Raw genomic sequence first — 12,454 nt, 5'->3', positions numbered from 1 at the left:
GTTAGGAATTATTAGGAAGGGAATGGTTAATAAAACGGAAAATGTCATAATGCCTCTATATCGCTCCATGGTGAGACCACACCTTGAATACTGTGTACAATTCTGGTCGCCGTATCTCAAAAAAGATATAGTTGCAATGGAGAAGGTACAGAGAAGGGCAACCAAAATGATAAAGGGGATGGAACAGCTCCCCTATGAGGAAAGGCTGAAGAGGTTAGGGCTGTTCAGCTTGGAGAAGAGACGGCTGAGGGGGGATATCATAGAGGTCTTTAAGATCATGAGAGGTCTTGAACGAGTAGATGTGACTCGGTTATTTACACTTTCGAATAATAGAAGGACTAGGGGGCATTCCATGAAGTTAGCAAGTAGCACATTTAAGACTAATTGGAGAAAATTCTTTTTCACTCAACGCACAATAAATCTCTGGAATTTGTTGCCAGAGGATGTGGTTAGTGCAGTTAGTGTAGCTGGGTTCAAAAAAGGTTTGGATAAGTTCTTGGAAGAGAAGTCCATTAACTGCTATTAATCAAGTTTACTTAGGGAATAGCCACTGCTATTAATTGCATCAGTAGCATGGGATCTTCTTAGTGTTTGGGTAATTGCCAGGTTCTTGTGGCCTGGTTTGGCCTCTGTTGGAAACAGGATGCTGGGCTTGATGGACCCTTGGTCTGACCCAGCATGGCAATTTCTTATGTTCTTATGTTCTTATGTTCTCTGGTCTCCCATTGGCCAGACATTTCACAGCCAGCCAATAGGCTTGCAGGGGAAGGTGAAGGTAGAAGCTGGGAGACGGAAGTGTATTGTGTGCCATTCCTTGCAGCCCATTGGTCAGACATTTCACAGCTAGCCTATGGGCTGCAGGTGGAGGTGGGAGAAGGAGCGAGGAGACAAGCACTTCCTATTGTCTTTTCACAAATCCCTGCAGCATGGAGTACTCAGCTCTCGATCTACAGGGGCGCAGGAGACAATACTGGGGGTGCTCAATCACCCAAAGAACCGACGCCTATGGCTGTATCCGTAGCCCTAAGGAATAATAAGATCAAGAAACAGTAAAATCATTAGTGGTGACCTGGCCACAATTTAATTGAGAGAGGAAAGTAAGAGGTTGTTGGACAGGTCTGGGTGTGAGTTTTCTAATGATGCCCCCATATGAGACATTTTGGTGAAATTAGAAGGAACCAGAGATCACATTAAAATCAGCTTCAACTGGTTTTTATGAGATGAAACTTTTACCTTGAGTAAGAGCTGAAATCTGACACATTTCAGCCCCTTTTGTGAGATTAGCAGACTGAATGCCTTACATTCTTAAATTGGAGTATAAAATAAGTTTTAAATAAAAAGAACATTATAGCAGGTATCCATTGTTCTCTGTGACAGACCGAAAGAAACCTTTGCTCAATATTTTCTTAGCAAGTAAAGATTTATTATGCACAGAAGAATACATTTTGTGTGACTATGGAAAAAAAAGATTAGTTGAAACACTTTTCTCAATTGCCAGGTACCTAAAAATAGATTTGTGAGAATTATAACTTAAAGGGCTGAAAATTTGGAAACAGGAATTATATTTTGATTTGGTTCAGTACTTACAGGTATAGTGTGAATGTGAGCAAAGGAATTTAAATAAAATGAACAAAAATGGTTAAATATTAATAAGGAGGGAGATGCTGACAGGAGTCTGCAAAATCTGAAATGATTTTATTGGTCAGACTCAGGGACAGCAGATTGTTAAAAAGTGTCATGGACAGGAGAGGTCAAGATGGCGGCATGATCACTTATCAGCGTCCAGCTACTTTCTTGAGCTTCTGTTTTATCTCTGTTTTTTGCCTAAAACATGAGAAACTTTCCTGCTGAGACATCTACTTTTCTTGTTTAGCAGAGGCTGGATCGCTTTCTTGAGTCTACCTTGGGGCACTGAGGTGGGGGATAACTCCATTGCAATGTCTGGTTTGGGAGAGCTGGGCCCATCTGGAAAAGGGATATCACTTTCCCTTCCAGACTCCATTCCGCTGTTTTGCTGACAGCAGTTGCTCAGCCCCGAGGCAACCCTGTCACCTGGTAATGACATAGGGAATGAGGCCAAGAGAGTGGAGGAGCATTCAGCCGGGAGAGCTAAGGCAGCAGCAAAAGAGGGGAGATTTGGAGAACTGACTCGTGTGTCTGGTATTATGCAGGAAGGAGAGAGGTTTGGCGTAGACCCTTCTGTGAAGGAGTGTTCCTAAAAATCCTCTCTAAATAGTTCTGGACCAGGCAGTTGGACACACAGGTAGCTCTGTGGCTGGGTCCCCCGAGACAGGAATAAGGGGGTAGTTTCATTCCACTACTCTTATACAATATCTGCGTCAGCAAATCATCCCTAGGGGCTTACAAATAAATAAGCCCCCACTTTTATTCCAGGAAGATGATTCTTTTATGACAAAATGGATATCTATTTTAAACAAATGTTCTATTGATTTGATGTTACTTATAGTTGAATACACCAAATCTGCAATTTTGGACACCAACAATAAAATAGCTAAACTTACTTCCCAAATAAAGGATATTTATTCATCAGATTATCTGGATAAAATCATCAACAATCATAAGAAGATGATAGATCATTTTTTATCTTCTTTGAAGCAAATTAAGATTAAAAAACTGAAAAGGGATGAGCAAGATTATATCACTAATAATGTATATCGATGGCTCAAAAAAGATGGACAATCACAATCATCGGCACACCGTGTTACATTTGAAGATTCTAATGGAGATAGTTCCAGCGGTTCTGATGATTCAGATACAGGTCGTTCTAAGTCGTATGGTAGAGAAGTTGCCACCCCTTTTTTAGGCAGGGAGAGGAGAGGGAGATGGCAACCTCACTCGTATCGGAGACTGCCCTGCAAAGATCCTATAACATAGGCATACCACAACTGGGAGGGCCCACAAACGCGATAAAAAATGCGTCAGGATCCGCAGTTAATCAATTTATCTCATGTTCCATTAACACAAACTCAACAGCAAGTGTTAAAGCTGGGACTTTCATTCGTTCCAACTAATAGGCATGATCCATTTGATAGTTTATATCCATACATCTCTTTGTTAGAAAATTACAAATTCAACTTTACTCTACATTGAATGAGGTTCCTGATGACAAAACATTGATTATTCACACTAAATCACAATGGATACTGCCAGGTCCGTGTAATCCTCATATAGTCACATTTAGAGACTTAGTATTAAAAGATATTGAAAAAATAGAGACCTCTTCTACCAAAGCATATTTTAATTTAAGATCAGAATTAAAGTTTGCTCTACGAGCTTTAACGACCAATAACAAAATAATCATCAAACCAGACAATAAGAGCGACAGTACTGTCTTTCAAGATCATCCACAATATATACATGAATTAATGACACAGGTATCAGATACTAAATACTATCAGATTCTAGAAAAAGATCCTACTCAGCAATTAAAAACTATCAGGGTCATTCATCAAAATGAATCATCAAAATGAATTCATCAAAATAAATAAATAAATAAATAAATAAATAAATAAATAAATAAAATTCCATAATGCATGTGATAATAACAGTAGCGCATGGCGTGAATGCAAATTTTGGGAAGGGGTGGGATTAGGAAGGAGTTTGGGCGGGATTTATGAAAATGAGGGGCAGGGGGGGACAGCTCCATTAGCCACTGACCCGGGGAATACCAGGAACCTTGGCAGCCAGCCAGTGCACGTGGTTACTTCTGCTCCAGAGGAGCAATAAGTAACAAAACAAAAAAAAAAAGAAGTAGCTAGGAAGGGTTTAGGGGTCGTGGAGGAGAGGAGAGGGGAAAGGGTAGGAAGGTTAGGTAGAGTTATAGGGAAGTTCCCTCCCAGTCTGCTCCTTAATTGGAGCGGACCAAGAGGGAAATGGGGAAGCCCTACTTGCGTTGACTTTTAAAATTCCCTCGCTCAACCAAATTAAGTTCTAGCCACTTCAGGATATTAACCCATTAATTTGGGCCCAGGTGCGCATTTTACAGGCTGGTGTTTGATGATCCTGACCATGGTGAGGTTGTCACATAAAATTACCACCCTCTCATTAGCCAAGCACTCCTTCCAAATGTGAAGGGCAACCATAATTGGGAAAAGTTCAAGCAAGGTAATATTTGAAGTCACATCAGACCAAGTCCATTCTGGCAGCTAAGCTACTGCATACCAGGAACCTTGGCAAAATAAACCAATACAAATTCCACTTGCACATCAGAGGTCCTAGCGGTCAAGTGCGTGAGCCATAATTCTACATCATGTGAACCCCAGGACATGCTAGGTATGTCTATCATCCTCTCCCTAAACCTGTCACCATAACTAAGCCATGCAAATCGTGTGTATGCAGAGCTTATGCTAGCAATTATATCCAAGTAAGACCACATGGCATCCTTTTTCCTACAAGTAAGTATGTCGATGTACTGTCAGCGTCTGATCCAGCATCTCAAAGCTCAGGGAACACCCTGCCACAATTCTTTCATATTGGTTTGTGCGGGAAGACCCACGTTCATGGTGGCAGTATCTTTCAAGCTTTCAGCAACCGAGGATCGCCTTGAACGAGCAGAGCCTGTGGTGGGACTCCAGCTGCTAGAAGACCCAGAACAGGAGGAATGCCGCCTGCACCTGTGCCCATGTTTCTGTTTGGGGCTTTTATGCCTGCCCTTATTGTGCTTGAGGGATATAGCAGTAAACTCATCCTCCATGACAAGCATGGGACACTGACCCCCCCAGTGGGAGGCCCTTATTCTGTATCTTCAGTTGTTATTGCCAGACCTGCTGTGGTCTCTGATGGCTGCGGGGCTGATGATAGAGTCGGGCTGGGTAGAAACATAGAAATGATGGCAGAAAAGGACCAATAGTCCATCCAGTCTGCCCACAAAGCTTCCCATGGTAGTATTTGCTACTCCGTGCAGGTTATCCCTATGTATCCGTCAATGCTACTTGACGTGCTTTGCTTATGGACTAGGCTGTAGGAGCAGTCCTGTGGTTTTTCCTTAATGTCTGTGCATCAGTACCCCAGAGTATAAAAAAAATCATGACTCATGTCGATTGTCTCTGAATCCAAATTCCTCTTTCCTTCCATTCTCCACCCCACTCCTTCGAAGCAGAGAGCAGCAACAAAGGGCACAACCTGCTAGCAACTAAATCTACCTGACTGGTGTGTTTGGTACCAAGACTTTTGAGAGATTGCCCATGGCCTTTGGCATCAGACCCTGGGTAACCCTGAAAAGCCAACCTTGAGATTAGGGGTTTTGCTGGAAAGTGTGGCTAAGAGGGATAATGGGAAGACCCAAGATGGCTAGCTAGAGTAAATAACCTCCAGTAGCCTCCAGAGGAGAGCCTGGATAGAGGCTGAGGGATGCAACATGGGAGCTGGATGGCGTCCCGTCTGAGTGTCCTCAGCTGGATACCACTCATTTCCTGTGGACGACATGTGGATTCCAATGGGAAGTGAGGCTCAGTTACCAAATGATGAAGTCCCTGCTACCATCCGAAAATCTGGTGGCTGGAGCTGATGGTTGCTTTCGCAACCACTGTGGTACGCCTCCCTGCATGGCCCCATTCCAATCTCGCCACCATCGAACTGCCTGCACTTGTGCATTCCTCTCTCCATGACCTGCCTGTAACAGGGGCACAAGCCCCCATCCCTACTTCTACCTTAGGAGACCCTAGCTCTGATCCTCCCACCCATCTTACCAGAAGGTGCGAGGGACAATGCCTACTCAGTGGAAATAAATGTACATAATTGTGTGGGCCTCAGCCTGCCCCTCCCCCAACAGGACGAGCGATGGGGGATGGTTGTCTTGTCTCCTGACCCCTTGTTATGGTGCAGAAGGAGCAGATCCCATAAGAATAGGCTATGATCCTCCCTTCTACCAGCTGGCCAGCCTAGCCTGTGGGGGACTGTACTGTCCATGAAGATTGCCTAAATAAACCTACAACTTTTTGGAAACTGAATCTCTCAAAGACTGGTTATTCCCTCTTTAACTTAAGAACATATTTATTTGGTGTCACATATCCTTCTGTTTCTTTTTTTTTTTTCTTGCCAATCCAAAAAGTTGCTGTGTTTTTCTATTGTTTTTATTGTACAAACTATATACATATTTTCATCAGATTACAATAAAGCTTGTTTTTTTTTTTAATAAGGCAGCCACTAAAAAGGAAGAGAAGAAGCAAAGCGCTCACCTAGCTGCAGCGATGGTGTGCAAAGCAAGCTTCGAAAGGGACAGATCCAGGGCTGCTTGTTTCCCCAGTCGGCAAGGTCGCTTACCACTGCAGGGCCACTTCTGACCTGTCCCTTTCCCCACCCGAATGCATCAGTGAGTCCTGCTGGCCCTCCCTGCCATGAGGGCACAGATTCCAGGTTAGCTGCAGCACCCCATGCCCTTTGCAACTGTGCACATTCCTCCAGCCAGACCCGGAGGTGCTTGGAGCATAAAAATCAGACATGCTGTTGTATCTGATGTGTTTGTTTTGCTCTTATGGGGGAATAGATTTGCAAAGCAATTTAGCTGCCTGTCTATGGCGTCAGGAAACTAGATGGGCCCTTTTGAAAATGTACCGTTCAAATGGGGCATGGATGGGTAACGGGAGCTAGCTAGCTTACCCAGTTAGCACAACTACTCAGTTCTAAGCAACTAAGTTACATGGTCATCCCTGTGCACGAGGGTAGTTGACTATTTTTTTTTTTCAATTTTAGATTTTTATATTCCACTTTTAGCACTTCAAAGTGTACATCAAAGTAGATTACATTCAGGTACTAGAGGTATTTCCCTATCCCCACAGGGCTTACAATCTCATTTTGTACCTGAGACAAGAGGATAAATTGACTTGCCCAAAGTCACAAGGAATGACAGCGGGATCTGAACCCTGGTTTTCCCAGTGCACTAACCACTAGGCTCTTCCTCCACTCCAGCCAGCTCGATTTACAAAAATATTTTTAGTTGCTTAACTTAACTGACTATGGGGCAGATTTTCAAAGGGATACGTGCGTACCCCCCAAAAACCTGCTCCAAGCTCTCCCTGCGCGCGCTGAGCCTGTGTTGCATAGGTTGCCGGTGCGCGCAAAGCCCCGGGATGCGTGTAAGTCCCAGGGCTTTCCGGGGGGGGGGCGTGTCAGGGGCGTGTCACAGCCGGCGCCTGCCTCGGGCAGGCGTAACTTTTGGAATAAAGGTAGGGGTGGGTTAGGTAGGGGAAGGGAGGAGAAGGTGGGGGGAGGCGGAAGGAAAGTTCCCTCCGAGGCCGCTCCGATTTCGGAGCGGCCTCGGAGGGAACAGAGGCAGGCTGCATGGCTCGGCACGCGCTGGCTGCCGATTTTGCGCAGCCTTGCGCGTGCCGACCCCGGATTTTAAAAGATACGGGCGGCTACGCGTGTATCTATTAAAATCCGGCGTACCCTTGTTTGCGCCGGGTGCGCGAACAAAAGTACGCGCGCGCCTACTTTTCTAAAATCTGCCCCTAAATTGCCACACAGTGATTTAACTGAAAGTTGGGCTCTTAACGTATAAGATATTTATATTGTTTACTATTGTAATTATTTTAATTTCATAATAAATTATCCTACCTAGATTTATCTCATTTCCTTAAACATCTTCATCTCAGTCTTTCATCCTGAGCCATTTTATTTAAATAATGTCATCAAATTGTAAATAAATAAATAAATAAATTAATTAATTAATAAATAAAAAAAAGGAAACCCCCCCCCCTTCCTTATTTAGGTAGATCCCTGAGAAGAGCAGAGGGCCATCACATTAAACATCTCTAAAGACCACCAGTTAGCCTCACACCAGAGGTTCCTATACGTTTGGCGATCTACCACATGAAACTGTAATGAAAAAGGAATGTGTGAGAAGGGAGGCAGAAAGAGGAGATGAAGACCAGGGAAAGAGAAAATGGTTTATGTGTTCCTTCCATTTCTTTATCCCTCATTCATGTTTTTCTTCTTCTTCCATCCCATCCTTGTCCATACACAGAACTTTTCATGGGACTACACCTGATATTTCTGTTATCCTGAAAGTTATTTAGTTTTACACACTGCTAACCCCACTTCCACCTCCATAGTCCCTTGTCCTCCCACTCCCTGGTTATTTGTTCAAATTAATTAAGAGAGGAAGTCAACAAAGTAGGAGTCTGGAGGTTATACCGGTATAACAAGTCACAGTGCCCTGTGTATTTATGGGAACGTGCTGTCATTTTTAAACAAGGAAAATCACGACAACGTCTGTCTCATTGTTATGTTGTTCCTCATTCAAAAGGACAGGAAAGAGACAAAATTTAGGACATGCTAGATTGTTTTAGTGTGTGCTAAATTCTTTTTTTTACTTATACTAAATAGTTGTAAATGATTTATCTTGCAGTAAAAGACAGAAACAAGAAAAAAAAATAGTAAAATAAAAGAAAAAACAAAATGAAATATTTTCCTAGGCACCCTCCCCCCCAGTGCATCTTAAAACATACATTGACCTCATAAACAGGTCGATACAGTAAAAATTGCGGGAGATCGGGCAAGTGCCTGCTCTCCCGGCGCACGCACAGGCCGCTTTCCTGTGCGCGCGATTCAGTATTTAAATGAGGGTCCGTGGTAAAAAGAGGCGCTAGGGACAGGAGCGGTGGCTGTCAGAGAGTTTGACAGCAGATGCTCAATTTTGCCGGTGTCGGTTCTCAAACCTGTTGACAGCCACGGGTTCGGAAACCGGACGTCGGCAAAATTGAGCATCCTGTTTTCAACCCGCGAGCCACGGGCCGATTTTAAATTTATTTTTTTTAAAGTTTTGATTATTTTTAACTTTTGGGACCTCCGACTTAATATTGCCATGATATTAAGTTGGAGGGTGTACAGAAAAGCAGTTTTTACTCCTTTTCTGTACACTTTCCCGGTGCCGAGAGAAATTAGCGCCTACCTTTGGGTAGGCGCTAATTTCTGAAAGTTCCCAAGTTCCTTTGCCCTGTTATAATGTAATTCTCTGCTCTGCTGTTAATATGTGAACTGGTGTGATGTCCCCACTAACGCCGGTATATAAAAGTTTTAAATAAATAAATAAATAAATAACATTTTACTTTCTGTATCGCGTGGGAATAACTAATAGGGCCATCTACATGCATTTGCATGTTGCAGGCGCTATTATTTTCAGGGGGTTGGTCGCGTGTTTTCGACACGCTATTACCCCTTACTGAATAAGGAGTAAAGCTAGCTCGTCGAAAACACGCATTGAAACACGGGTTAACAGTGCGTTCCATCGGAGTGCATTGTTCTGTATCGGCCTGAATGGCATCTGCTCCACAAACCTGCTAATACTCTGCTAATCCTAAACCCGTGCTCTTAGTGGATAACAATCTTATAAGCAAATAGTTAAAAGGAAAACAGCTGTGTGTAATTTTATTTCCCACATCACAGAACATATTCAACAACCCTTTCCTGAAAAAAAAAAAAGCACTTAATTTAAAATGCACTGCGTTATTACCTGCATTTTCCACAGCTGCTCCCTTTCTTTTGCTATTCTCCAGTATGTATCATCCATCATTGCAATCAAAATGTTCATCATCAGCAGATAGACAAATACCATGTAGAACGCATACACCATATATATCAGCGGAGGAGAGGGTACATCTGCAGGCACTGGTAGATTAATCAACCCCATCATCAAATCAATTGTCGTATACAAGGTCATAGAAAAATCTTTAAATTGTGGGTAACTTCTCAGATCCAGCGTCTGGAACATGATATAAAATGCTACAAAAAAAAAAAATAAATACCACAGTGATCATCCCTGCTAATTCCTAGATTTTGAACATTTTTCCATGTTTGGTATTCCAAAAATAACTGAAATAAAAGACAAACTTGATAAACTGATTTTATTGTATTTTTTGACTGCTGCTTTCATCTTCCAGCTCAGTTTGGGGGGTCTCTCTTGCACTACTGCACCATTAGCACTCATTTACAGCTAGCTGGGGTTTATCTCGTATCCCCTTCCCACCTCTGCCCAGCCATTGAAGGACTGTAAAGGAATTTAAGCATGAAACTGCAGGATTTCTAGCAATCGCAATATCACTAAAAGCATCCTTGGTGCCTGAGGACTGAAGTGTGTGTGTGCGTATTTTTTAAACTGAAGTTTAAAAAATAATTTTTGCTAAGAACCATCACCAAAGACTGTTAATGAAATCGAGTTCTCATGGCATCTTCTCCTATGGAGCAGTTTTAATGAATTAGTTTATAATGATTACCCTAGTGCAGGGCCTTGGTATGGTCACACTTAGAATTATTTGCCTCAGTCTTCTTGGAAGAGGATGTTGAGAACGTATGAAAGATTCTTTAATGGCAGAGATTCTGAGAAACTAAAACATATATTGTGACAATGGAGGCTGTAAAAGATCAAGTTGACAAACTAATGAGTAACAAATCAGTGGAACTGGCTAGAATCCATCCTAAAGTTCTAAAAGAACTAAAACACGGGTCACAGTTCCACCTGCCGTGCAGCCTCACTGTTCCCTGATCCTGTCCGCTGTGATACCTCCCCACCAGCAGAGGCCTCCAGTGAGCTCTATTCCTAGCTACCTGAGCCATCTCCTCACTGGCCACTTGATTTAGCCTGTGGTGCAGCCTCCTCTTCACCAGAGGTCTTCAGTGAGGCGCATCTCCAGCCTTTCCAAGCTCCTCCTTGCTGCTCACATCATACCCATGCTCCATTTAATCCTGCTTTGCCAGTATCTAGATACTTCTTCATGGTCTCACCCTTGGCTCTCTGACCTGGCCACTCTTACCGTGCTCCATGCCCGGTGGCCTCCGGCACTTCTGTTAACTTGTTCCTTGTATAGTGGACTATCTAGGCCTCATCTTGCCTTGTGGCATCTGGGCCTTTTGTCTCATTGTACCTTGCTCTGTGGCCTACTTAGGCCTTACCTTGTGACCTCCAGGCCTGTTCTTACCTTAAACCTTTCTCTGTGGCTTACTCAGGCTTCTCCTCACCTACTGGCCTCTAGGCTTATGCTTAGCAGCCTATGTGCCTTCTGTATTGCTGCCTTCAGGCCTCAGTGTCCTTTGTACTATGTTGTCTTGTTTAGTCCTTGTCTGGTCCTGTCCTACCCAGTCCAGTTCCCAGTCTGTATTCAGTCCCAATCTCTCCTCAGCATCCTACCCAAACCTATGTCCATATGTCCCTGCTCAGTGTCCTATCCAAGCCTATGTCTGTACCTAGTTCTCATCCCTGCTTAGTATCTTGTCCAGTCTGTTCCAGTATCCAATTCTCAGCTCCCTGCCTGCTCCATACCCAGACCTCTGCTTCCAGTTTGTCTCTGCCCATAAAATCCAGCCTGTGCCAGATCTCAGTTCCAGTTTGTGCCTAACCTGCCTTGTTCAGCCTGTCCCACCTTGTCCAGACTTGTCCAGCTAAGTCCCACTGGTCCCCAGAACCCAGGGGCTCAACCTGCGGGGAAGTGAGCTGGCTAGGCAGAAGACCAGCCCAGCTTCCAACCGTGACCAGCCATGATGTTCTGCTGCTGAAACCAAGCCCCTACTAGTCCTCAGAACCCAAATGCTCAACTTCTGCTGGAGGGAGCTGGCTAGGCAGAAGACCAGCCCTTGTCCAACCATGCAGTCTTTACCACACCTGTAGGGGTGTATCCTAACCCCAGCCAGGAACCCCATGACAACATGGATCACTAACTTGTTACTAGCAATCTGTAACCTAGCAATTAAAACAAGCCTGATTCCTGAAGACTGGAAGGTTGCCAATGTAATACCAATTTTTAAAAAGTGGTGATCCAGGAAACTATAGACTGCTGAGCCTGATGTCAGTGCCCAGCAAAATGGTGGAAGTGATTCTTACAAACAAAATTACTGCTCATATAGACAGACATGGCTTAATGGAGAAGAGCCAATATATTTTTAGGAAAGAAAAGTCTTGTTTTATCAATATTTTAGGTTTTTTTTGAAAGTGCAAATGCCCAAATGCATTTGACAAAGTTCCCCGTGAGAGACTCCTCAGGAAATTGCACAGTCATGGAATAGGAGGCAGTGTTATATTGAGGAATGGTAAATGGACTGCCATCAGTAGATTTTTGGGGGGAGGTGGGTGTAAGCCTAGGGCACTTAATACCCTTGCACCAGCCCTAGGCCTATCTGCTAAGATTATGCTATTCATTCAAGTATGAATGAAAGACAAAGATAGCACTCACCAGATGTAAAACCAATGATGATGATGATCACTAAACAGACCCACTGGAGAAGATCTACAAAGAGGATCTGTATTGAAGAAAATGAAAAGTCACAGAGAAAGCAAAATGTACCTTAATTTCTTTAATCTCTGTGACTACAGTTTAAAAGCCTCTAGTGCTCTGTGTTTAAGTTTATTGATTTAATTAATAGCTTTACTGCAAGTAACCAAAGCGATGTGCAACAAAAAATAAAACCATAAGCCTGAATTTTCGATGGCCCGTGCGAGTAAAAT

General features: G+C 43.4%; 1 protein-coding gene across 1 annotated transcript in view; it reads right to left on the bottom strand.

Moving 5' to 3' along the window:
- LOC115082222 (transient receptor potential cation channel subfamily V member 6-like) overlaps positions 1–12,454 on the bottom strand; it is a 67,293-nt gene that overhangs the window by 21,153 nt on the left and 33,686 nt on the right. The window contains exons 13-14 of the mRNA XM_029586476.1: positions 12,183–12,249; positions 9,473–9,741 (exon numbers count right to left, since the gene is read on the bottom strand). Coding sequence (XP_029442336.1) covers positions 9,473–9,741; positions 12,183–12,249 — 336 coding nt within the window. The remainder of the gene's footprint in view (positions 1–9,472; positions 9,742–12,182; positions 12,250–12,454) is intronic.

This window comes from Rhinatrema bivittatum, unplaced genomic scaffold, assembly GCF_901001135.1.
Source record: "Rhinatrema bivittatum unplaced genomic scaffold, aRhiBiv1.1, whole genome shotgun sequence".
Lineage (NCBI taxonomy): Eukaryota > Metazoa > Chordata > Amphibia > Gymnophiona > Rhinatrematidae > Rhinatrema > Rhinatrema bivittatum.
Note: the sequence above shows the minus strand (reverse complement) of the source record. Positions and strands in the feature narration are given on the sequence as shown.